A 27049-nucleotide genomic window follows, 5' to 3' on the forward strand; every position below is an offset into this window, starting at 1 on the left:
TGAGCAATACCAGGTCCCTCTTTCTGCAGCACAGGCCAGCTGAGCTGCTGCAGTAAGCGCAGGAACCTTCTAGACACAAAACCACAAAATTGTCCAGGTGCTGTCCTCAGTAAAATCTCCTTATCAGTGTTATTCTTGCAGGATCCTTTCTGTACAGGAGTTAGGTCCCAAGTGAGTGTGAGCTTCAGTGTGGGGCTCAGTGACAAGGTCAGAGAGTGCAAAACCTTGTTCCTTCCCAGCTCACCACCACATCCTAACCTGTCATCCTAACCACTGTCAGCTCTGTCTGAGCTGTGACAGTGCTGGGGAAGAGAGGAAAGGAAAGATGAAAAGGAAAAGCGAGCGACAAAAGTACAAACAAATATCTGCGGTGAAAAAAAGCAAGAGTTAAAAATTATAGAGCACGTATTGTGTGTAGTCATCAGGTAGTAAAAATCTACACAGAGGAAAATAATTTGCTTTTCAGGACAGACCTAGCTCCCAACAAAGTCATATTGGATTCAGGGACTTGTCTTTTACAAGATTCTTTTTAAGCAAAAAAATGCTGTGTCTTTTTACCGATAAAAATCTGAATGCCATGATCAGGAATCCAGCTGAGGATAATCTCCAACTCCAGCAGTCCTGTTTGTCCAGGACAGGTGCCCCCCTTTCCCTCTTTGCTTTCAGACCATGATATTTCATTTTCTCAGTAGCTCAGGACACTCTTTTTTTTCCAACCACAGCCCACCACTGCAGAGTGGTCCCCATCTCCCTTTTCCCTCTCCTGTTTGAGTATGTTCCCACCACTGCTCTGACCTTCAGAACTGAGGCATGAAGCATCCCTGACTGATCCCCTGACACTAGCTGTGATGCTGGGCAATAAAATGAGGAATTATCAGGCATTTACATTCTGAAGTTAATGATGAGGAGTGTGAGCCTTCCGAACATCTGTTTCCCCTGTTTTCAAGGGGGCCTTCAGTTTACTCCTGGTTCTCACCCACGTGGCTGTTGTCAGTAATCCCCCCTGGGAAGGGCTGTGGAATGAACTCCCTCTAAACTGTGGTGCATCTCAGTTTTGGGGATATGATTGTGACAGCCATGAGGTTCAGGAAACAGCTGGAGATCCCTGTAGGGATGGTGAGAGAAGCACAGGGAGAGCTGTGATGTCCTCAGGTCTGGAGCCAGACTCAGGGCTGCACAAATAGGAGATTGCTCTCCAGGTGGTTGTGGTCTCTTCTCCAGGGCACCACTGTCCTGCCTCCTCAGCTGGGTCCTAGACTGGGAACTGTTGCCCAGGGAGGAGCAAAGATCTGACCTGAAGGTGAGAGAAGAGCCTGAAACTTCTGAAGTGTCAGTTTCCAGAGGAAAAAGGAATAAGAGGGAAAACAGAGTAGGACAAAAGCTCCAGGATTGCACGTGTATGGAAAAGGAAGTAAGGAGAGATGGATGAAGGGAAACTCCGGGTAATGACCACCGTTTGGGAATGGACTTGATGGCCATAGGGGCAGAATGCTGTTCCCCAGTAAAACACAGGCAGGGGTGAAGCTACCCAAGAGCAGCCATCTCCTGATCCTGTGAGTGAAGAGGACAAATAGGGAGCCCTGGAACATGGTCAGGGCGTCAGAGCAAAATGCAGAATGGACTCTTTATGGAGTAAAATGCCTGAGTGGATTACAAAGGCAAATATAACAACAAATCATCCTGGTGCCCCTGCCTTTGACTTTCAAAGCCCTATGAGTGCACGTTGTTCAGCTGTTACTCCCCTCCCTGCTTCAGTGGCACTGGAAGTAACCTTCCCCTCCCAGACTTCCCCACTTTATTGCCTTTAATGACCTCATGAAGGGGAATGAAGCATTTTAGGTTTTGTGTCAAGCTGACTGGTGTGGTGGGGGCTGGAAAGGCATTGGGAAATTGGGTCAAGGCTTTGAGATGTCTTTGAGCAGGGGCCCGGGGTGGGAATGTGACATCCCAAGGCTCAGCCCTGGGGTCAGGATGCTGCTGCAGCAGCTTCAGCTGAGAACTCCCTGCCCCAATCAATGCCAGCTCCACATCTTTTCCAAAATTTTCTTTAGTCTCTCTGTGACTTTCACGTGGAAATTTTGGGCTGAGACAGTACAAGGGTGCAGGAGAGAGGGAGGATCCCCCGAGCCCCATGCCTGCTGCCCACACACAGGAAGAGTTAGAGGCAAGTTTGAGCATTACCTTTTGTCAGAGGAGTTCTCTCATGCCAAAATCTAAGAACAATAAGAGCTGGGGACAGCTTTAAAAGCCTGATGTCAAAAGTGACTTTCATCACACTGCTTGCAGTCGTCCAAGTGCTGTGATGCTGGTGCACTCCCCAAATTGGATCTGTGACAGCTGGATTCAGGGTGGAGGTGTGGGAAGCCTCTGTGGTTTACCAAATAACAGCTAGAGACAGGAAAATCAACATGTCACACGGTGTCTGCTAGCAGGCCAATGTACTTAACCAGCTCCACTTATTTTAACATTTGTGGTGAATTTGCTTTGCTTTTAAAAGCAGACAGACTTTCAGGCTTGCAGACACTTTGAGACTAAACACGCCACACTACTCTGTCCTCCCCATCCTATGCTGAGACTTTTTTTGACCTGCACAGATTGTCTGATGAGGATTAGGTTCCAAAATGCCGTCTCCAACATCCAATAGAATGTTGTATTAAAATGTTTGGGGTTTTTTGGCTGTTTCCCTTTTAAACAAGGTAACCAAGAAACCCCAATTTGCGCCCCGAAATGGTGATTGCATTCAGTAGTTCAGTCCATCAGGTTCCCAGTGACACTTTCTGTCTGTGAGTTTCAGATAAAGATGGGGAACTAAAGTAGCTTAGTGGATTAAAGGAATTGCCTTTCCCACCTAGACACCTTGGCTGGAATCCGATTTTCATGTAATTGCCCATTTGCTTTGGGGGAGGGAGGTGGGGACAGACCACGTGAATTTGTGTGCTCATCTGGCAGCCAGGGGTGGCAGCCACTGCAACCAGGGCCATTGGCTCCCTGCAAGTTCCCTTACCAGATGATCCCTCCATATGGGATTTCCCCACCGCTGAAATTTTATTTATTTATTTATTAGCTATTTCATCCCCTTTGGCATGAAATCACTACCCCTCACAGCAAATGTGGAGAAGCTTTTCCCAGTACAGAGTACACTGTGACAAATGCTGCCAAATTCATGTTCATGGAGAGTAGTGCTCAGACAGAGGAGGTGCTAAATGGTTAACCTTTCCATCAGACCAGGGAGAGGCTTTGGCTGTGAATGCACCAGTAATTTACCTTCCATTAAGATGCTGCAGCTTCTCCTCTATTTGAAGGCTGCAAGAAATTGTTTTCTAAATAACAAGACTTTCTCTGTAAAAAATATCATAGGTAATGGAAAGATTAAAACGGGGGTTGAGACACCACCAATCTATGTATTCAATCAATGTCAAATGCTTTATGCAGTCACTCTCTGCTTCCTGATACATGGCACTAGGACTGTACCAGAAAGCTCAGGAGAATTTCCAGGAATTGCTGCTATTTTAAATTTCTTTTTTAATTATTATTTTTAGTCCAGCTTTGAGGTCTAAAACAGAATAATTGAAAGTTGTCCAAATGACTGAGATCAGTGGAAAATCTTGCAGAGAACCCATTACTTTTGGTTTACAGTTCTAGGGTCACTTTCAAAGGAGCAACACAGCTCTTGGGGCTGTTCCTTTCACTCTTCAGTGTGGCTGTATGAAAAGTGAACTTTCTTAAAAGATATTTGTTTCTGTGTTGAACTGAGGGTTCATCATTCCTTATATGCCAAGACATCCCAGAGCACCTGAGAAAATGTGCCCTGAAGAGCTATCTCTTAATTGTTGTGTTCTTCAAGGTGGAACATCACAATTCTGTCTGGTAGCAGCACAGTGCAATTTTCATGAATGTAAAATTTCTCCAAGATAGTCAGATTTTGATTAGGAAGAACAGAAGCAGCCAAGCTGAACCTGAACAGTCAATATCCCCATTTTTCAGACTTCCTTTTTCCCTATAGTATCTGACAAAACAGTCTATGAAAGCAGTAGGGAAGAGGAAATAATTTCTTACCTCTGCAAGCAGAAGCTGGTCCCACTCTGCTGGTTGAGGCACAAGTGAAACACTGTGTATCATGGGAATGATGCATCCACGTGACAGAGAGAGACAGAAATAACACTTAATGTTGAATTAATCCAACACAATTTAATAATAAGGCACAAAGGAACAGAATTGTCATTTACCATTGGATTTAAAATGCTTTGTGTGTAAGCTGCCCATTTAAACCCTCTTAATACACTCTCCTGTTAGCATTTGCTGCACATCCCAGTTTGACTGCCCCTCGCTTCTGGGCATTTCCTGACCCAGCTTTCATCAAAATGTGATTCAAGCACAAAAATGGGTTGAAAGCTGCTGCAAGAGGGGTCCAATTCTCTCGTCTCTCAATATTTTTTGTAAGAGTCTAGAAGAAGGCCGACCTTGACATAGGACAGGGTGTCATTGCCTCTTCCCTTTGCTGTGTGGTGTAACAGTTACTCCCTCTTGTGAGGATGCAGGAGGAAGCCTGCTCTGCAGCCCTAAACCAGGGAAAAGTTTTCCTTGATGCTGAATTGAGCAAATAGGATGGGAGATTGTTCTTGGGTACTGCCTTCAGGGTTGATTCTAGGCTGCAGCCAGAGCTGATGGGATTCTTTTCCCCCTGGAATTAGGCACTTCTGTGGTCAGTGCTGATTTTCAAGTTTCTGCATGAGAAACCCATAGGTTACAAAACAGAAACATTTGGGAGTTTCTTGACAATCAAAACTTTTCAGATCATGAAAAATCATTAAAATAATCATGTACTTGAAAACATGTATTGAGTGCAAATGCTGTTTTTCACGGGAAAACATCAGGGACAATTTTCTTCACCAGTCTGGCAGATCAAGTCACACATTAGCCTTGGCTCCTTTCTTACCCTGCTTCACTTCCAGATGTTTTGCCTCCTTCTGCCCAAGTGCCCCTCTCCCTCTCTGCCAGAGACGGAGGTGATGCTGTGGTCAAAGGGTCAGTGCATGGCCAAAGGGTCCCTGGCTCAGCCCTGCAGAAGCCTGTCAGCACCATTTAAATGTCCCAGAGGCCAGTGGAATTTCATGTCCTCTCATGTCAGGAGAAAACCAACCAACAGATTTACTTCTGGAAGCAGGAGAAGGCTGGAGCTGGAAATGGGGAGTAGGGCACAGAAGTGAGGGAAACTTCCAGACCCTGCACAGGTTCTGCTGCAGGCAGCAATGGGTGCAGCACTCTACCCCTGTGTCGATCCATGAGGGACACTCTCATACTCAATATCAACCCACCTCCCTGCCCTGTCCCCTGTCACATAATGTTCCCTGAGATCCTCAGTTGAAATGTCAATGTGCAATGACAATATTACCAGGATACATTCATCTGCCTTGCTCACACCAGATTAAATAGCTAAAGAAATTCCTATTTACCCCAGTCAGCCACTGAATACAGTTTATTTAACTTGCAACATTGAAATAACCTGGTGGTCCAGAGGGTTGAAAAGGAGCAGAAAATATTTCCAAATTGATGCAGTGCCCTGAGGGCACCTCTGCAGTAACAAAGTGCATCTCACAGATCTGACTGGGCTACAGCCCAGCAAAGTGAAGTGGAGTGGATCTGTCCCAGGTTACCTGCAAAGGAGACTGACATTCTAACACAAATTCAACACCCATCAGGGCTCCGATTACATTAGTCACAAAGCCTGGGAAAACCATCTATAAGGACTTTCTCTTCTTCAGGAGAAATTAATTTATGAGATCTGCAAACAGTGGAAAATCAGATGTACAAGAAGCAAAAGCCATTTGAGCTCTTTTCTTTGCCCAACTTTCTCATGATGGAAACCCGTAATACTAGAAACAGATGCTAAGTGTGAATTAATCAGGGTGCTGTGTTTCTCCTCCCCCACATTCCTTGCCCTGGCCTTTGAGGCAGAGAAGCCCCTCTCACCCATGGGTGTGGCGACACCTGGACAAGTGACAGGAGACAAGAGATCACCACTCCAGGACTGGGCTGCAGGAGATGAACGGGACTGTGATGGTGAAAAATGCATGAGCTGGGAAAGGTTGGATTTCCCTGGGGCTTGAGGACCCATGTGTGGTCTGAATGCTCCTTCTGGTGAGATTAGGGTGCCAAGGGTGCCTCCCACCCCTGCCTCACCCTGGAGCACCCAGACTCTATGCCAAATCTTGGCGTGGGGATGCGACCATGCTGTCCCCAAGCCCACACCGCTGCCCTCCTGCTGAAGGGCTCCAGCCCCAGGCAGGCTCAGCCAGGCACCAAAAGGCCAAGGGACACAGGGTGGCCAAGCCTCCCCCAGTGGTGTTTTGGAGGAACAAAAGTGTGCTTATTTTCTTTGCTCAAAGGAAATGTATGCAGGAGCCAAGATCACCAGAGTGGTGAGGTCCTCCTTCATGACTTCGTCCCACTTGTGCTTGTGCACAGGAACATCTCACCCTCAGCAGGCACAGCAGAAATGCAGACATGGTGGCAATGCTCAGGCTGCACACTGGATCAGGCACTGAATGACATTGGGATTTTTAAAAATTGAAAAATAAAAATTCGAGGAAATAAAAATTTCCAGTCTGTACTTTGAGACTGCAATTTGTCCCAGCTCCTCCTTTCTTATGGTGGCCCTTGGGCCAGGATGGGTGGTAGGTGTTCTTTGAGGCAGGATGACTCCTCTTGGACTTTGATTCAAAGCCACCATGCCAGAAGATTCTGCTTCATGCCTTATCCTCCAGTTCTGCTATTTTGCATTTCAGATGCAGGGGCATGGTTTATAGCCCAATTCCAAAAAACAAAGACTTGGCATCTATTTTTTATGCTTTGTTAAGTAGCTGTTTGGATTTTTATGATTCAACTTATATTCATGGGGTTTTAGGTTGTGTGCAGCCATCCACCAGCAAGATTAAATAAAAAGTGGAGTCCCTTTATTGATTTGCTTTTGGTTAAAAACAAACATGTCATATATAATTGAGATGTACACTGCTTGTTGATAGTAGAGAAGACATTTATAAAGCCATTGAAAGAAATAATTAAACTGAATATATCACAGCCACCTTTCTGAATTGTTCAAACAGGGAAGTTTACACCCCTAAAAGGCTGATACTCTTTCTGGCAAACTTTTAATACAATAATTTGGTTTGTAGTTTAAATGCCTGGCATATTTTAACCTTGGACATAAATGAATCTCAGTGGGATTGCTGAGTAATTAAGAAAAGTGTGTCTGATTGGCTTGCTTCATATGGAGAGGTGAAATAACACCGTGAGAGTCAGCTGATCATTTGATATCTTTACATTAAACAAAAAAAAAAAAAAGAAACAAGGCAAACCCTGAGGCATGCCATTGTTATGCAGTGTGACAGGGATTGCTTTCAAACAAGTCGTGTTTTCAGTGTTAGCTGTATCATGGTTTTTAAATTGCCATTTAAAATGTAAACCAATGAGCATTGTGGAAGGAAGTCCCCTGAGACCCCCTGAGCTGGAGCATGGTGGCCTCGAGGCCGGAGGTCAGGGCTCATCTGCTCACTGGGGCTTTCCTTGATGGAGGGCGACAGCTCGGGGGAAAGTGGCAGTGCTGGAAGGGCTTGAGGAGGAGCAGTTTGGGGCCTGCTGGCTAATTACTGGCAAGAGATCTGCAGGAGCTGTTTATTTTCCACTAATAGGTCAAGATATAGTCAGGATGCTCTTGAGAACTTGCTTTAGGGTTTTGTGTTGAGTCATCTGGATGCTCAGTTTTACTGAGGGCTTAGACTCCTGGTAAGAAATGTCAAAAAGCAGCTGAAACCCTGAGCCCCCAAAGAAAGGAAATCAGGCTTTGAATTACTGCCTGAATGTGGTATGCCATGAGGATCAACACACAGAGTGTTAGTCCCAGTGCTCCTGCACACAAATCACACTGGGAAGGCTCCCTCAGCTATTCCTGCCAGCAGAGGGACGCTTCCACACCAAGACATTTCACTCCAAGTAGTTGCTTTGCTGGAAAAACCTTGGAGAGCAGGCTCTGGGAATTTCCCCCCCATAGTAAAGCAGAAAGCAGCAGAGTTATATCCCGGGCTGGGAGCTTTCAGCCTTGGTCTGTGCTGGCTGCCCAAGGTCAGGCCCTGCTCGCCCCTCGGGAGCTGGCTGTGTCACAGCCAGGAACGCGTGGTGTCAGCTGGGATTTGTGCCGACAATACTGCTCTTGGTCTCAGGCAGCATCCTCCAGCATGAAAAAGCATTCCAGGAAGGAGGTGGCTGTATCTCCAGGGATGATAACTGATCTCGTTGTGAAAAACATTAGTTGTTCTCTGGAAAACAGAGCCCCCATAAAGACATTATGCAATTAGGGCCATTGCTCCTTAAAATTATTATTTTCCACTAAAAGATGTTATTATTGGTGGAGAAGTGGCTGCAGGAGCAGTCCACTTGACAATTGTGTCTGAGAGCATGGGGCAAAAGCACCTGTTTATTGACTATATAAATCAAATTAATTTAGTTACATTTACAAACACGGGAAGAAAAGCAATAAGGTCTGTCATGTGGCTGTGCCCCAAAACAGGCAACACTGTCAGTATTGAAACTGCTCTCCCCAGGGAAACCAGAAATGTGATGTGGCTGCAAGTATTCATTTGGTTGTTGTCATTTCCAGTGCTACATATTTTAAATTTACTTCAAGCTCTGTTGAAAGCTTATAATGGTGAGGAATTACCTGTCCAGAGGGACTCTGGGTGACATGCCCATCAGCACAAAGGGAAGTTGTGCTGTCTTGCTCCGTGGAAATAGTGAATTAAGGGTTTATAACCAAGGTTAATAACTTCAGATATATCTCCTTCTACCCTACAAGGAAAGTGAATTATTTATAGGCAGAAGTCCTGCCCCCCCCTAGTTGTCACCTTCTGACTCTCTCCATTCCTTTACCAACATCCTTTGCCCTGTCCATGACTCCAGCCACACCTAAAACATGGCACAGCATTGCTCTTCCACCTGGGATGCAAACAAGAGGTAAAAAGAGGTCATATTTGGAAAATCCTCCCCAGCTTGCTGTGGTATTTGACCGTTATCCAAGGCCAGATGGGCTGTGTGATGCAGAACCTGGACACACAGCCTGTGTCTGTCTTGTGAGATGCTGATCCAGGGGCACAGGGAGACACAATCCCTGCAGAATGAAGCCCAGAGGGAGCTGGGGGGCTTTCACTGCCCTGGGCATCTGGCAATTGCAATCATTGCTCTGCTTTGTCTCCACTTCATTCAGCATAATCACAAGGGTATATTGAGCTGAAGGACAGCCCCAGAATTTGTTTCAGGGAGGACTGAAACAGAGGGGAGCCACCTCATTTTTTTCCTCCTGAGATTATCCTGAGGGTGAAATAAATAGTCTAAGAGTGAAGTTTTGCCATCAGATACCTGTCTACAAATGCCACTGGCGTCATGGGACCACCACATGTGAACATAGGAAGAGCATCTGGCCCTCCTTCTTCTTCAACATCTATTTTTGTGCCCAGTTTCTGGGCAGATGAGTCCCTGCACTATCTCTGACTTCGATAGCTCGACCTAAGTTATGTGTAGGCTGGAAAAATGCCACCAGCTGCCAGGATGCCTTTGGTACTTGTGCAGATGTGAAAGGACAATTCCAAGCAAGCTGTTCCTGGGTGTAGCTCATGCAGGACGGGCGCCTCTGGTGACACGCTGGGACACAGTAATCATCCTAACAGCACTTGGCACTGAATGCTGCCTCTCATCCTCATCGCTCCCAGTCTCTGTGCCATTAGCTAATTGAGCTTTGCAGCAGTGCCTCAGAAACACTGGCTTTGGCAGGCACATTTTTCAAATGACTAAATACAGATTTGGAAAGGCTACATGTGCATCTTGGCAAGTGGTCATCTGTGGGATCTGCGAGCCTTTAGCTGACAGGAGCTGGTGAGACCCTCAGATAGTGAAGGTGGCCCCTGGTCTCACCAGGACTACAAGGGAAGATACTGCTGCAATCTGTCCCAGAAACTCTTATGAAAAGTGATTGAAAATTTAGAAAAGGGGTCAGAAATTCAGTCACTTGTCCAACCATACCCAACTTGAATAATTTATCATTCTTGTGACCCAGAAGAGCAGGGGCTTCATTTTGTGTTGTTGAGTCATTTGGATAACAGCCCTCCACCTCTTCCTCCATGCCCTCCTCTTTGGTGGGGGAATCAGATTATACAGGAGCAGCAGTACCTGGTTAATCAGGGCTTCTCTGCAGCCCCAAAAATCTTCTCACCATTTGACATGAGCGCAGTGAGTCTGTCTCCTTCCTGCTACCTATCCGTTCTTTTGCAAGGCCCCATGCGTGTGCCTCTGTGTCTGTTCTAAAGCAGCTGGACTGAAAAAAAGCCCACTGGGACTCTGGCAGGCTCCTAGGGAGGCCCCCAGCATCCTGATTGCACACCAGCACTGGAGCTGAGAGCACACTGAGGAGATTAAAGGGCGGCAGCACAGCTGCCACCAGCCTGCGTTGCCGGCTGCCACTTCCCTTGGCTCGGCACGGCTCTGGGAGCAAAGAGAGGGCAGGGACAGCCTCTCAGGCAGGCCTCCCAGCCACAGGAAAGCTCCTCACCCCTTAAAACCTCCTCAGAGTCAGAGGCTGCCTCTGAAGAAGCTGTTGTTCATGCTGTCAGCAGGAAAAGGAGTCTCCTCCGTGCGTCATTTCTGGCTCCAGGAGCTTCTTCACTCCATTGCCAGGCAGACGCGGTCCCTCCAGCCAGCCGCTGTGGCCTGGGGCAGCAGAAGGCTCCGGTGGGCACTGTTAGGCTGGCAATTGAAAGCAATAGGTCTTTATGGTAATTTGGGCACCAGGCAACCACTATGAATAGGAAATGATGGCAGTTACTTTGTCGAGTAACAGCATGAAAATGTGAAGTGCCTTTATTGAGCTGCTGGCTTGCTGGTGAGAGTTAAAGGAGATGCTCTCTCGAGTATAACATTTGCAGAGAAGTGGCATGAGATACTGCCATAAACTCCTCCTTTAATAAGTGAGCAGGGGAAGGCAGAGAATACCTAATGCAGCTGTGTGAAAGGGCAAAATTAAGACGGTAGAAGCAGCAACATTTTTCCCTCAGCAGCAGATGTACCCCAAGGAGAAATGAAGAATTTCCCTCTTGACCCAAGAACTAGAAAACTCATGTAGTGCTAATATTAATGTAGGAAGGATGGCTTTGAAAGGAATAAAAGAAAAACACATCTTGCCACATCAGTGCCCTCCAATACCAGGGAGAAATTTAAGTCTCTGCTGAAGGGAAGATTAGCAGGGAAGAGACCAGCTCAGCAGCTGTGCAGTGACAATGCTCTGCAGGTGGCCAGGGGGTACAGAAATGACTTTTGCTCGGTGAGAGATGGGGGAGACCTGGCCCAAGGGTGTAAAAAAATGGATGCGTGCATCCCCAGTTATTCCAATGATGGTGTTGGATTGCAGCCTTGCAAAGCAGCTCTGAGGGCAATGACCATGCACGGTTGAAGGTGAGCTGCCCAGAAGAAGCAGAAAGGCAGCACTCAGGAAACACTGGGGAAAATGTCAGAATTGCAAAATTGGTTACAGTTCAGCAAATTCTGTTTTCTCACAAGTTTTGAAAGATCGTCTGTGGCATTTATCACTGATATCTTAATTGGCATGTTATTTAACTAATTTTGATAGTTCTTGCCCAATGAAAGCTGTTCTTCTGAGAAAATAAAAACTGTTGAGACATTTAACTTAAAGCATGTGTTCAGTTCCAGTGCAGCTATTGCCTATACTGATGAATGTAGTCAAAATGGATGGCAAAATAATTCACCGCAGATAAAGAATTTTGGTAGAGCAAACAACTTCTGACAGCACTTTGCTTTTGAAAAAAGACAGATGATTATTAAACAAGAGAAAAAATCTGCTTATATTCTCACTTCCCATCACTGTAGTTGCCCCATAAGATGAGAGGAGGGAGTATCTCCCTGCGTTTTTGGGGGAGGTCTGTGATTCTCCTCCATGCCCTCAGGCAGCTCTGGCTTCCTTGTAGCTGCACTGGTGTTAAACCTGCCCTGCAAGCAAAGTGGAGGTGTGGAATGGAGACCCCGAGGAGAGGACAACTCATGCTTGTAACCAGAGCACCGTGATGTCTCTTTGCTTCTGTACTGATTGGGGTTGAGAAGCAGATCAGGTTCGAGAAGAGAGGAGAAGGGGGAGGAAGAGGAGGAGAAAGAAGTAGAGAAAATACACAGAGAAGCTGCAAGAGTGACCTGACCTTGGGCAAGAAAGGTGCTTTGCGAAGCAAACACTACCTATCTATTGCGTTTGGTGGAGGAGGTTTTGGGCAAGAACTGGGTCTTCACATGCAGAAAGTCTGTGATGGCAGAGACTGCCCCAGCTCAGTGAGGGAAAGCACAATGACTTTCTGGAGTCAGAAGATCATGTAGAAAAATAATTCACACTGAAAATTTGATAAAAAATGCCAGTGGTGAAGATACATAATCTTTGTGAGAACTTAGCAAGAGATGCCACTGTTCTCCTTCATGGGAATCTTCAAAGCCAGACATTTTGGAAAGAATGGGCTCCAATCAAAGCACAAAGCAGTCAGTGTGGAGTGACACATGCTTTACAGGGGCCAGGCTGGAGGGCTGCCACTCTTGTTCCAGTTGTAAAAATTGCTGCTGCTTCTAAAAGGCTCTGATTCCTTATGTATGTGCCCTCCAATGCCCCAAGATGACAGCTGTAGGTGCTATGGGAATGCTAGGAGAATGGACAGCAGGTGGTGATCCTTGTCCACAAGTCAACTCAACATGCCATCTCCTGTAGTCACTGCAGGGGACAGGCTGCTGGGCTGGAGGAGTCATTGCACTGGCCTAGTGAGACTTTCCGTATGTTCTTGCTTAAAAGACAACACAGGAAAATGATAACAGTGCAAAAACCTCTCCTCAAAACCTGCTGTGAGAGCCAGGAGAGCACATGAAGCTTTGTACGTTGCTTGGATCCAAAGGATGCACAAAACTGCCCGATGTCCCAGCCAGGTGGCAGGTCCTCTGGCTCCTCTCGCAGGGAAATACAAAGTGTGAAGCCAGAGGACGTCTTGCATCAGCCAGCCTTGCCAGAAATCCTACCAGCACTCAGAAACATGGGCAGGCTGGTGAGGAGCCTGAATGGAGACTCCTGACACCCCTGAGCAGCATCTGCTTTCCTGTTTTTGGGATAAAGACTAGTGCTGGTAATGTGGCAGGTTAGGTTTCCCCTATGGCTCTTGAAGAGAGAAGGCAGCTTGCAGGAAGGTGACTCCCAGAAGTGCCCAGTCAGAAAAACAAACAAATCTGGTTGAAACCCAAGATCTCCTGTTGGGTTTGGATGGAGCAGCCCATCTCCCAGGCTATCATCCTGCCAAGTCACACAGTGCCTGGACACCTGAGATTTCCCAGGAGGACTCTGCTCTCACCTTGGCAGCTCAGACTGAAACACTGGACAGCTATTGCTTTTGTGCCTGGCTGATCCTATTACCCTGCAAACCTGAGGCAGCTGCAGCAGCAGCTCAGTGCTTAGAGCATTATAATCCTCAGTGCATGTTACAGTGATGCCACTTGAGCTGCTAATTTGGCAAAATCTGGATCCTAATGGAGGTTTAGCTCATGGACTTCTGCCACCTCCCACTTGTCTGCTGCAGAATTAACTATCTTGGAAGTAACAGCTGCAGTCACCAGAAATTTGCAACCAGCAGTGAAATGGGGTTCACCAAGCACCCCTTGCAGGTGAACACATTTTTCCTCTCTCTGGCTGCATGGTACAGCTAAATAATGACATTAATGAATGTCACACTGCTCACACACACTGCCATGGTGTGAGGCCAGGTGGGGCAGCAGACCTTGGACTTCTAAGCCTGGGTGAGGCCACCATGAGCTCAAATTAGTGGAGTTATGCTGGTCCGGAGCCTCTGTATGTGAAAGCAGAAGAAAGAGCTGGATGCACACCCACATGCCAGATGATGCTGCTGATTTTTGTTTGCAAGACAAGTTGCTTGCACGGCCAGCTGCTGTGTCTTAGTGGATGCTGGGTCCCTCATCAAGCAGGTGCTAAAAGTGTTGAAATGCAGTAAGCAGGTGCTGTGTGACAATCTTTGGACAAAATATGGGCAGTAAATATTTTCCAGATGTGCCATCACGAATGTAAGCTCATGCACTGAGTTACCTTCAGATGCACTGAATGCTCATTTTCATCCTTCTCTACAAATATTGGTGGCAGACAGATGCTCCTCAGAAAGTCACATGTAGCAAGTATGATGGATGCAGATGCACACAGGGATTTGGGGACTGCAAAGGTCCCTCACCCATCCTTGAACGTGGTCTTTTTTTTGGAGAACAATCCTTTTTATATACCAGCCCAGAGGCACTAACACATTTTCAGGTTGAAGATGATTCTATGTGCCTGTGGGATTCGGGATACTTCTTCTTGGAGGGCAGCTGGGTCTCAAGCGGGGCGGATCATGGAATTCCCAGAGCTCTGAGATTAGCAGGACTGCAGGGATGGGGGGATCCATCTCTGTTGCCCATGGATATGGTGGTGCTCCCCAAGTCTCGGCATTTAGTCAGTAGTCAAACAGAAATGATCTCCACTGGAATAACCAGTGTAAATAGCAAGGACCTTTAGGTCATTTATGGCTTTGATGGCAGAATACTTGCCCTGGTAACTTGCAGACTGAAATTTCCTGGTATCAAGATTTGTGCAGCTACTAACTACAAATCAGGAAAAAAACAAATAATAACTTGCTGGAGGCTCACTCACAGTTACTTTGGGAACAGAGAGAGAAAGAATACGTTTTTAGGCAAATCGATTCACTCACTTATCCTCAAGTCTGTCTGAAAATATTCTCAAAGTGTCACTCAGCACTGCAAAAATTATCTCTTGTTCTCATTTACAACCAAATGCTAGGAACTGAGGGATACATATTCCTCCCATCCTTAGCTGTTTTTGGGGGTTGTGTAGTCAGCTGTTCCAGCATTCACAATTTGCACTTATTTATCCACTGATGTCTTTTTTTTTTTTTTTTTTTTTTTATGCACAGCCTCTGCAGTCTGGCAGAGGCAGGATTGCAGTATTGATTTAGGAAGAGGCAGTTGTGACAATTCAGTCCCAGGCTAATTCGCGTGCTGTACGGGGGCTGCTCTGTCCACAGCAGCAGCCTCACCCCCAGCATGGGGCTCACTTTTAAAAAGCAGAAAAAAAAAGAAAGAAAAGCTACTTTTCTCTGTTCTGCTTTGAAGGGAAAAAGGATTACCAAGGCTAAATAAGCCATCTGAGTACTTAGCTAGCAAGCCTAAATAGTACCCTGATAGGAAGTTCTGGCAGAGAGCTAATTAAATTAACTCTCTTTGATTTATTAACAAGCAGAGCAACACATCACACAGGATTGTCCCATGAAATTAATGTGCTTTCTGATTCTCTTAGCTGCTTCACCTCAGTCACCTCCCAGAAAACCCAGTTACAGGGACTCAAGTTTAATGAGACTCAATGGCTCGAGAAGGATCCCTGCCCACCAGCAGAGATACGCACTGGCAATAATACCTAAAAGCATGTTTATTTTTGTTGCACTTCCCTAATTCCTTTTTAATGCCTAGGACTATCTAATGGCTAATTCGTAATTTCCTGCTCACTGATATGCAGATGAATGACAAGGAAAAGCCTTCTGCATGTTTAATTATTCTGTTGATTTAAAAGCCACTTTTCCCTCAGTGCAAGTTTCTCTGTGTGTGCGATGCTCTCATGCATCACATATTTCATTATTTTTAGAAGCGTGCTCTGTGCCTTTTTATGCTCCCATAGTTCCAGCATCCAGTAATTACCATGCTTTGTGTCCAACAGACCTGATCCACCAGCAAGTGTAAATCAGAGAAACACTGCTGTCTCTAAATGGAGTTATTCCAAGTTACTCCCGACCTGAGACCTGACCTCTCCTCTTTTCAATGATGGAGAAAATGTTATTTGTGTGCTGGGACTCTTGTGAAGTAGCAGGATATAAAATTTAGAAAACTTCAGAGCAGTGAAAATCCAAATTGAAGCCTGTGAATGCACAGACAGTAAGAATCTATTTCTGTAGCAAGCTCTACTTCTGCTTAACCCCTGCAAAGAGCTGTAACTCTCTTTGCATATTTGATTTTTCTCCCTCAGTAAAACATAGTCTGCTTAACCTATTTTTGCTACTTTGCAACAGTTTCACTGGAGGGGTTCTTCCCTGCGCCTTACATTTAGCTTTGCTATCTGAGCCCTCCTTTGTTAAATTAAGGCAATTAATAAATGGAGATGTTAAGCAATCAATTTTGCCTGCATATCTCCACAGCCTTACGTATGACTGCCTGTAATCACAAGATAAATGCAATGTGCTGATGTATGGTAATGTTCAATAATACATTCTCCACCAGGCTCAATTCATCAGGGAGTTTCTGGAGGGGAGGCATTTGTTATTGGCTGTCTCCGGACCTCAAGGATAACATTCCTGTCCTTTCCATTGGCCGCCCCGCTGCTGCAAGCCTCTTCCCGTCTTATTTTGATGATGAATATGAAGGCATGCTAAGCTGTGCCGGAGAGCAGCTCTCGCCGACTACACTCCCACCCTGGGCTCAAGGGCTCCAGAGCTCCCCGGCTGCTTCCCCTGCCCACTGCCAGCAGCAGCAGCAGCAGCAGCAGCAGCAGAGCAGGAGCAGCAACGCCAAAAGTTGTGATGCTTTTCTTCACCCAGTGCTTTGGGGCTGTGTTAGATCTCATTCACCTGCGGTTTCAGCACTACAAGGCAAAGAGGGTTTTCTCAGCTGCCGGCCAACTTGTCTGCGTCGTCAACCCAACACACAGCCTCAAGGTGAGTTAAAAATTTATTTTCTCTTCTAACATCTCCTCGTCGTCCCCACCGCCGTCACCCGTGATTCTCCATAGGGAGTGAAATTGTGCTCTGGCAGCAAGGGGAGAGTGCTGTTAACACATTGCAGCCGTGGCAGGGAGGATGTTTGCATTGTCTGAATGCATGATTCCCTTAGGAGCAAAGGAGAAGGAACCCACTGCTCCGAGCGACCGTGGGAAGCCGCGGCTTCCCCTCCCCAAAGTTTCCCCCTGCATTTCGGCCACACGATGAGCGTGCATGTTGCAAGCGTTTAGTAAAAATGATTGGAAAAGTTAGTTGGATGAATTAACATCCCTTTGTAGTGGAAGGATGCTGTGTGGTCTCGCAGGCTGACACCCCAGCACAGAGGGATGCTGCCAGGCTGTGGGGAGCAGGAAGAGGGGGAGGCAGGAGAGGGATCTCCGCTGCTGCCGCTTGCAGAGGAAAACCGGCTGTTTCTGTCTCCTGGGGGGAGCTGGAGACATTCCTCTGGCGCTGAAACTGTCCTTAAGCTGTTTGCAAGGTGAATCTATTTTAGGAAGGAGGATACATTTGCTTTAACGCAAAACTATTTATAGTCCCCATAAAAGCATTTCTTTTACTTGCACGGTTCTGAATTTTCACTGACAAAGTGTCAACAGCTCCATCTATACCGGAGCCTTCATGTTTGTAGTAGAGAAGGAGCAGCAGGGGGAGAAAGCAATCAGGAGGCTTTAATTACTTTATCACACTGGTGAATGACCAACTTTAATGAAGTGGCTTCTGTTTTGTGAGAAGTCCTTGCTGACCTGAGTCGTGACGTTTCTCCGCTATCCTGGTGCAAGCTTAGAAATTAATTTAATTCAGGACAACTTATTTTTGGCACTGCGAGGTACTTGGAGGGGTTGTAGGAAGAATCTTTCCCGAGTTCCTGGTCACTGTGATGTCCATTGATGGGGTAAATCCCTCTTCAGAATAGCATCACCTCACAAAAAAAAAAAAAAAAAAAAAAAAAAAAAAAAAAAAAAAGGAAGGGGCATGTTTCCCCCAGTCGTCTTTCCCGTCTCAGGCTGTGCTTAGGCAGAAGGAGATTGTTTCTAGCAGGGTGCCGGCTCCGGGAGGATTTTCCCGCAAGGCTGCGCTCTGAGCGCGGCCGGCTGGGGCAGGCACTGAACCTCCGGGGTGCGGGCTCGGCTCTGCCGGCACCGCGCTCCTCACAAGATAAGTTAAAAACACACAGCCCTGTCATTATCTGAAAGCGTCTGGTTGTCTGAATGGGTAAAAGAAATAGCTGCGTTCCTAAGTGCACAGGGAGATTTTGTCAGTGAATTCTTCTGTGCTCAACCCTTTTATGTGACTGTCTCCTGCTACTTTCATCTATAATTTTAATTTATTTATTTTTAAGTGAGCAGAAAAAAAGGCTCTCAACACACAACAGGTCCCAACACAATTTCAGTGCCAGTGGAACTGTCTGATAAGGTCCATAAGCACATAAGGGGGTGACCATTGCTACCCAAGACTAGACCCAAGTTTATCATTTCAGGTCCTGCTGAGTTGCAGGTTTGCTATGGTAGGAGCTGCAGCTGTGTTAAACATATATGGCACTTCATTTTACTAAAATCCCCTGTGCCCAAGCTCCTCATTGCTCAGACTGAAAGCCCCACAGAAAGATGAACAGTCTCAGTCCTGCTGTGGCAGCCTTTGAATGCAGGCATTGGAAGCAAATTCTCTTGGAAACAAACAGGACGTTCTAGGAAAAGGTCTGGTGTCAGTGAAGCTCCAGTAAGAATTGTCATAACTGGGGTGGGAATTGCTCCCCTGATAGGGCTGCATTGGGAACCCAAAGGCACAGGAGCCTGTTGAGACACTCTTCAGATGAACAAGCTGGTGAGAAACCCTCTGCTGTGATCAACCCCTCTGACTGCAGAGTGAAACGTGCTGTGCAAGTGCTCCAGGTTACCCGGGTCACAACCATCCACATAAATATGGTGGGCTTTAGCCCTGATGTGCTCCCCAGGTGCTCAGCTTCCCTCCAGCTGTGTAAGGAATGCATCGCCCCTTTGTGGCAGCATCCAGAGGAGATGTGGGGATCAGGTCCCTCTGTGCCCAACGTGACACAAGCAGTTGCTCACCCACAGCAGCCTGAGGGCCAACTGGAGCCTGCTGCTGGCTCCAGGCAAGCAAGGCACCTTGCCCAAAGCCTGGTGTCAGACTGAAGCCAGGTGAGCTTGCTTCTCAAGATGCACATTTCTCCCCCAGGGATGCACAGGGAGCTGTTGTTCCTCTTAAAAGGCATCTAAGGGACCATGAAATGTGAAAGGGCCAAAGTTATTTTTCTGTGGTGATTTACAGTATTATGACTACTTTGATGTTTCTTAGTCTATTATTTCTAGCTGGGTCTTTTCAACTGTAACATTTTGTTGACAGCCCCCAAATCTATCTTAACAATTGACAAGTGGAGTGAAAACTGTATTAAGGTTCACGGTCGATGAATAGAAACCAGCTAGGAAACAAGGGCTGGGAGCAATGTCATTCTCTCCTTTTTCTTCAAGACTTAAATGTTTGTGCTTACTCCAAAATCATAAGCCCTTTGCAAAGGGATTACTTTATTCTGTATCTCCACAGTGCTGGTGCAAGGGGACTCCTGGCTGATTGGTGCAAATGATGAATGACAGGCATCACACTCTGGTGTGATTATGCACATTGACATCCTTCACATGGGCCAGGTCTTCAATCAGTGCCACTACACATAACTTCATTAAAGTCAATTGCTGCAGGACCTCCATTTTCACCCCTTCCACCCAAGGGAGTGCTCAGGGATGTAGTGGGACTCAGCCCACACAGGAGGATCTGTAGCTGGTGATCACTACACCAGAGAGATGTGGTATCACAGAAAGCACTCAGTGAGCAGCAGAGGAGCCCTGGTGCCCTCCAGGGAAGGTTGCACCAGCTTCTGCTCTCACAGACCCACAGCCAGGCCAAGGGGGCACTGCTGTAAAGTTATGCCAGAATGCTGTCACCATCATCACAGCCTGGACCTCTGACAATGACCAGAGCTGTCACTTGCCTCTTCTTTTAGGAGAGATCCAGAGGTTGGTAGAGAGGCACACAGTTGAGAGAAACCCATGTATTTCTTCTCACTGAAAGGCTCATTAATTGGGAAGGCTTATGAACATTTCCATGTTTCCTAAAGGGCAAGATGGTAAAAGTGTCAGTACAGACACCTCTATTGATCTGCTGCTATTTTTCCTGCACTCAACAGGCAGACATGGGTGACTCTAAGAGAGAATGACAATTTTGCAACTGTTCCCCTCTGTTTTGTCAGTTTGGCAGGAGTATGAATGGGAGGGGATGTTTGTTTTGGAGCCTTTGTCCTTCTTGCCATTTTCTGCTCTTTGTCCTCCTACAAAGCTTTTCCAGACACAGCAGCATCTCACAGCACAGTGCTGTGCTGGGATCAAAATTCACTTGCCAAGCAGAGAAAACCACTTACTTACCACACTTCTATAGGTCACCTTCCTCCTCAATCATATTGTATCCATTACTTTGTGACCTGCCTTCTTTCAACCATGTGGTCAACCTGGCATCTTTGGAGAGGCAGAGCTGGGCAACAGAGCTCTCTAGCCAAGTGGCTGCTCCCTCTAAACCATACCAAATGAAGGAGCAACACTAATGCTGCTGGCTGCAGGTCCCAGCATGCAGGGAAAGTTCAAAGGTTCTCCATTTGCATGGAAGAAATGGGCAGAGTTTTCTGATCCTGCAGAGGTGAGGCCCAGTGAATTCTTGTCCATTTGCCCCCTGTCAATAACAATTCTCCCCAGAACTGCAAACTGGAAAGAAGGTGAAGTTGAGGGGGTATCCTCACTCCTTAGCATCAGTCCCTGTCCCAATAGCCAGGCAGGGGACAGCAGTGCAATCACATTCCAGACAGGTGCTGGTACTTCATGACATGCTGCATATGGCTGAGTAAAACAGATCTTCACTCAAGGAGTTACTAGCTTTTTACACACAATTTTTAACTCTTTGGGGAGCATGAAAACTGCTCTTTTAAATAATAAAAACTGTGTTTATGTTACTGTTGTAGAAACACCAATCTCCACCTCTGTAGCACTTCAAGGAACTTGTTGAATTACAAAAAAAAAAAAAATTATTCAAACAAGGTTATAAAACAGTTCAATCTTAATATTCTAAAAGGGTCGTAACATGGTTTATGGGTCCAGGGTGTTGTTCACTAGTTTTTAAAGCAACAAGCAAATCTGCTCTGACTTAGGGAAGGGATTTGAATCCTGTTATTACAGTTTGGCTCTGCACCCAGTGGCCAGCCAATAGCATTGTAATCCACTTTATCCCCAGGAGGATTAAAGTGCTAGGGTGCATTACACCCCCATGAGATCTATTTACTGGTGCAAGGGAGGAGAGCAACTATGAAACCTGCTGCTGTTAACAACGCCCAGATGCCACTGTCTCAGTCAGACAGTCTCAGATCTCCCATGCAGGGCTGTGATTTGGGGACAAAGTGGCATTTGGCCCCAGCGTCCAGCAGAATTTTGACAGCTGCAGTGAGAGGATCTGCAAAACGCTCTGCTGCCTGCAAACCTGGGCTGGTAGCATGGTGCCTGTTTCCCACCCCAGCTGTGGGCTAGGGCTGTGTGAGCACTGGGCACCTCAGGTTTGAAATCTTTCTGTAGGGATGTGGATAGCAGCAGGCAGGGCTTTGTTGTCAGGTATTTTGTTTGAAGGAATCCCAGCTGACCTGGTGGCCCCAGGAGGCTCAGTCTGACTTGAGATGTGGCTTTAAGGTGCCCTGCAGACAGGAGGCACAGCAAGCACCGGCAGCTCTCCCTGGGGGCTCTCCATTCTCTGCTGCCTCCTGGACCCAAAGCCCCTCTCTCCAGCAGCCATTAACCTTTATCCTGCAGATCCATCCACCTGCAGCGCCGTGGGGTACGGCAAAGGCAGCACGGGATTCACCGCGAGAGCGCTGCAAAGCGGGACAGCTCTGCACAGAGTAACAACCACGATGTCTCTGGGGACAGGGAGGGAAAGAGCCCCCACCTCGGAAGTTTCTGTGCTCAGGCTTCCTTCTCCTCACCTCCCAGCCCAAGCAGAAAGTAAATTACCACTGCTAACTGGCCCTGCGTGTTCTGCTACAGCTCTGGAGGGGGATTGAGTGGGCAAGCACTGAGTCCTTTCTTACCCACATTTGATTTTGAAAGTGAATTTGAGGCAGTAGCACAAGGGTAATGGTTTTAAACTGAAGGAGGATCGATTTGGATTAGATATAACGAAGTTTTTATGATAAGGATTGTGAAACACTAGCAGCTTTCCCAGAGTGGTGGTTTATGCCCTGTACCTGGAAACATTCAAGGTCAGGCTGGACAGGGCTCTGAGCAGCCTGATCTCATTGGAGATGTCCCAAGTCATTGCAGAACTAGAACTGAACTAGATGGCCTTTAAAAGGCCCCTTCCAACTCACAATATTCCAGTATTCTCTGATTCTATATTAAACCTGACCTGGTTGCAGGACATTTGAAGTCAAATGTTATGAATGGAAGAGAGTGCTGTTATTTTAATATTAGAGAAAGTATCTCCCCTTGACAGGGTGTTTGACAGCAGGGTGAGGAGTAGCCATCAGACACAGCCACACATTACTTTGTAATCCACCCACTCTGGTATGGCTCAGGAATATCAGGAATTTCTCAGTGCAGCCCTTTGGGTTAGACACAATAACCCAGGTAACTCAGAAATACTGTCCCAAAGGAATTGCTGTGACTAACACAGAGGGTGCAGAGGAAAAAGGAGTGCTTTAATACAAGGCTTGACTACATGAAATCAGTGGCAAGGTGTCAGTCTGCTTCCCAGCAGATCAAAGGCACACTGAATATGGTCCTGCAAGTCTCTGCAAGTGCTAAAATGTCCTCAGTCAGCTTCTCAGACATCATGAATTTTGCCTCAAAGTCAGAATTTACAGAGTATAATTTTTTGTTTAACCATTAAGATTCTCAACTTGTAGCAAAGAACTCCCAGCATATGTAGCTGGGTGACATTTAAAACCTTCTTTTTTTTTTTTCTCAGTAACAACCTGAGGTTCTTAAGTAATGCAAGAAATTGAGTTTAAAGGTGGCACATTGGATCCCAAGAGCTCTGGTAAAATGAGGGAGAGGAGCTACTGTGTCTGTGCCCTGCCTTCCTGGGACTTTGGTGCTTCCTATGCTGTTTAAAAGCCCATAATTCTTGTTCTGCCTGGCTCAGAGCTGAGACTTTGTGTCTCTTTTGGCACCCCCAAAGTCTTCCTCCTACAACAGGAAACTGGCATCCCTCAACTGAGAGGAAAACTGAATCCTGCAATAATTTCACAGGGTGGCAGTGGGGGAAGGACAGTCTTTGTGCAGCTTTACTGGGAACTGAGGAGCAAGCAAGGGCACAGCCATGCTCTCCTGGCTGCATGGGGCTAGGGTGTCAAAGCCTGCTGCTCCCCTGGCATGGAGACCATGGGAGCAATGACCCTGATGGGCTGCCCTTGGCACCTCTTGTGGCATTGGCACTGGCACACATGGCATGACACAGGATAGCACAGAGCCATGGTTCTCTTTGGAGCCCCTGGAGATGGGTGTCAGGCAGCACAGGAGCCACCAAAAAGGAGGGAATTCCTTTGGAGAGCTCCACAAGGTTTGGGCAATACACTGGGCCTGCCTTTGCTGTGGGTTTTGCAGCAGAACTGAGCAGAGCTGAGCCACTTCAGCTTCTGATGGAGCTAGGGGAAGCTGCTTGTGTCTAGCTGAACGTGACAGCAGCTTCCCAGCCCACCTCTGTATGCATGTGGTGTGTTTGGATATAAAAACCTTGGATGTTCAGTCATTAAACACCTTATCAGACCGCATTCTTTTTCTTTCTTTCCATATCTTGCCTCTTTTTGTTAAGTATCTTTTATTCTCTGCTCTTGTTCTTTTTCATACTTTCCATTCCCTGCTGTACCAAAGCCTTAAAGCAAAAGATTCTCCTCAGATTCTCTGTCATTCAAAAACCTAATTTGGGGCTTTTCTTGCCGCTGGTGAAAGGAAAGCATCACTAACTTCACGGCAACTTTGGATGTCTTACTTTCCTCCAAGCTGTTTCAGAAGAAATCACAATCATTCAACTCTTGATGTCACCAATTTCGCTATTGACAGCTGAAGTTTCACTTTAACATGATCACAGGCAAGACCAGGAGAGCTGCAAAAAGCAGTGAGACATTGTGTCACCAGCTGTGGATGCAGCTGGCAAGGAAGCCAAAGGCTTTGCATGCCTGAAAAACTTAATTGCCATCCTGCGCAGGCCTGGAGCTGGAGCAAGCAGGTCCAAGGGAAGGAGCCACAGCCCTTGCTGTCCACCCAGCACAGTGAGACATGGAAATGATCCCACCAGCTCCCCAAAGAGAATATCTGCCCTCTGCTTTGGTGTGGCAAAGCAAATCCCCTTCCAGCAGGGATTCAGCTGGTGGTTTTGTGTGCACGCCGCCAAAGTAGACACTCGTCCCTTCTGCTTCCAGGCTGCAAGGACGAGCAGCTGGGCAGGGAAGTGGCTCAGCTGTTTTTCAGAACCTCACACAAAGCTCTTACCCCTTGGGATTATTTATGGCTGTGCTGAATGGAAAAATTTCTCTTGTGCATGGAGACTTCCTGAAAATTGCTCTGGGTGACCTGCTGCTAATAACCACCTGCAATGCTTCTGCTCAGCTCTCCCACAGCATTCTCCAAAGGGGGAACAGGGGAAGAGCATCTTGGCACTGCCAATAAATTTCCTGACACGTGTGCAGTGTACAATCTGAAGTACTTTTATTTATTTAGAGGCATTTCTGAGCATCTTATATAACATTAATGGATTTATCTTTAGCTCTCCCCTTTCGTCTCAGCAATACCATGAAAGCATCACTGGAGGAGAAGAGCAGAGACTTCTGAGTACTTTGTGTGTTTATATTGGTGTTCTTTTTTTAAAAGACAGAAATGTTTGAAACAACTTTGGGAAGAAATTAACCACCTATTTCCATACCAGATGCAGCACTTTCAGTTCTAATCTTCTCTTCCAGAGCAATTTCATTCTGAACTGCTCCAAACTGAAACCCTTTTTCACTTCCAGATTAGCCTCCTCAGTAAAAAATAAATCATTCAAACAGCCTTAGTAATTTACACATGGAAATATTAGGGTTCAGAGCAGCTGATGAAGTGCCCATCAGCTCCTAGTAAATGTATAGCTGAGAAGAGACACGAGTCCTTGTGAATATTTTAAATACAAGATCACACACTCTTTCACATCAAATGCCAGCTGAAATGTAAAGAGAAACAGAGAAATGGAGCATAAATAAGACAGAAAAATATTAAATCGCTAACATCTCCTTGTGCAGAGCACAAATGCTATAGATGAGCAAGGAGGCAGATGCTGCAGAGAAGAAAACCACCTCAGCAGAGGATGAAAATGTTCTTCCACTCCTGGAAACCACCATGTGGAAAATAGGCAAAGCAATAAGCCTAAAAATGGAGTAAATCTCCACCACACAGGGATTACACAGGGCAGCTGGGGTGAGGGGGTGGTTACAGTCACCTCCAGGCTTTGTGAAAATGAGAGGCTGAAATGGGAGCAGCAGGATGGTGGCAGGCGGGGTGATTGCGGCAGTACCCCAGCTCAGCAGGAGTGCTCAGGGGCTCAGTGTCAAGCACATGCACAGATGGAAAAATATGGATGTTTTGCAGGATCAGACACTCAGACGCTCTTGTTCTGAAAATTATCAAACTCAATCCAGCAAAGTACCATATGAAAAACCTGCTGGAGTTCAGCAGACTTACCCACCTCTTTTCAAGGGTTCAGGGCATACTGAATACACCCTGCTCCTCAGCAGGGATGTCTGAGTGCTGCACTGCAATGTGTCTGCTCAGCTGAGGATGCCTGGCTGCACACAGGGAGGTGCTCTCTGTGCTGGTTGGACTCCCTGTATGGAAAGGCACACCACAGACCAGGGGAGCCCAGGCTTTGCTTGTAAAAGGAGGGCAGTACTGTGAGTTCCCTGCTTTTTCTGCCTGAGAGCTGAGGTTCTCTCTGTGGTGCAACTTCTTAGGAGTCCAGGATCAGCCACATTCTTTGTTCTCAAAGAAAGATTGCTTTTCTGGCCACCAACAATCAAGGAAGCTCAAAGACTAGCTTGGGATGGATATGTCATTTTTGTGTAGCTGAAGTTAAATTAAATGTACCCCTCTGATACCCTACAGTTTCTTTGACTCATGTAAAATGAAAACCAAGCAGGATAGTGGTCTCCTTAAGACACATCCAAAACTTTGGGCACAGTAACACCAAATATTATGTTCGCTGTTTAATACAGGTTCAGGTAAGACAGCTTCCTTTCCATTCCAGAAAAGAAAGCTTTTGGGGAGATTTCAGATACAGCAAAAAAATGTCTGGCAACATAACTGCATGCTGGAGCTTTCAATTTATTTCTACTACAAGAAACTCATCACCAGGAAAAAAGTAGGGGATTACTTTTTGAACTAGTTGACGACAGAGAATTTCAGGCAGAGTGAGTGAATAAAGCATGGATTTTAGTACCTTTTCCAAGTAAGACAGAGGGACAAAGGGCACCTACATGGTAAATAAGCTGAACATGAGCCAGCAGTGTACCCTTGGGGCACAGACCAGCCTCATCCTGAGCTGTGTTAGCAGGACTGTAAACCAGCCGCCGTGCAATTTCTGAGATCCATCCACAACTGCCCAGAACTCCTTTCCCACCCAAAGTGTTCTTACCCTGCAATACTCTATAAAAACAGAACTTGGTGCTAACAATGTTAGTAATGTTTGTAAAATATGAGTTAGTGTTAATACAGGATAAACACTAAATTGAGAGTTTTTTCAAAAAGCTCTGATTTAAAGCAGGATTGAATACAACATTAAATAATTTAGAAGTTTTCTTCAAGAAAGTATTCATTAATCTGAATAAAAAGACGAACTTGAGGCAGGTGCAGCAGTGTAAGGGTGTTGGGAGAAGTCTTTGAACATTTGCCTCAACAGTGACCAAACCAAGTCATATCAGAAAACTGTATCTGAAAAGAACAAAGAAGGCAGACAGAAAATCTTGTGGGTCGCACTTGGGAATCCAAGGTGAGCACAGGAGACTGACACTAGTGAAAAAGCATGGAGCTATGCCAGTTACACAACTATCTGGTAATTTAAACTCATCCAAAATGTGAATCCTC

General features: G+C 46.3%; 1 protein-coding gene across 1 annotated transcript in view; it reads left to right on the forward strand.

The window, feature by feature from the left end:
• Positions 1-16378: 16378 nt before the first annotated feature.
• Positions 16379-27049, forward strand: part of SIAH3 (siah E3 ubiquitin protein ligase family member 3) — a 41609-nt gene continuing 30938 nt past the window's right edge. Inside the window, exon 1 of the mRNA XM_005482366.4 lies at positions 16379-16835. Coding sequence (XP_005482423.2) covers positions 16701-16835 — 135 coding nt within the window. The 5' untranslated portion in view covers positions 16379-16700. The remainder of the gene's footprint in view (positions 16836-27049) is intronic.

The sequence above is a fragment of the Zonotrichia albicollis genome, chromosome 2, assembly GCF_047830755.1.
Source record: "Zonotrichia albicollis isolate bZonAlb1 chromosome 2, bZonAlb1.hap1, whole genome shotgun sequence".
Lineage (NCBI taxonomy): Eukaryota > Metazoa > Chordata > Aves > Passeriformes > Passerellidae > Zonotrichia > Zonotrichia albicollis.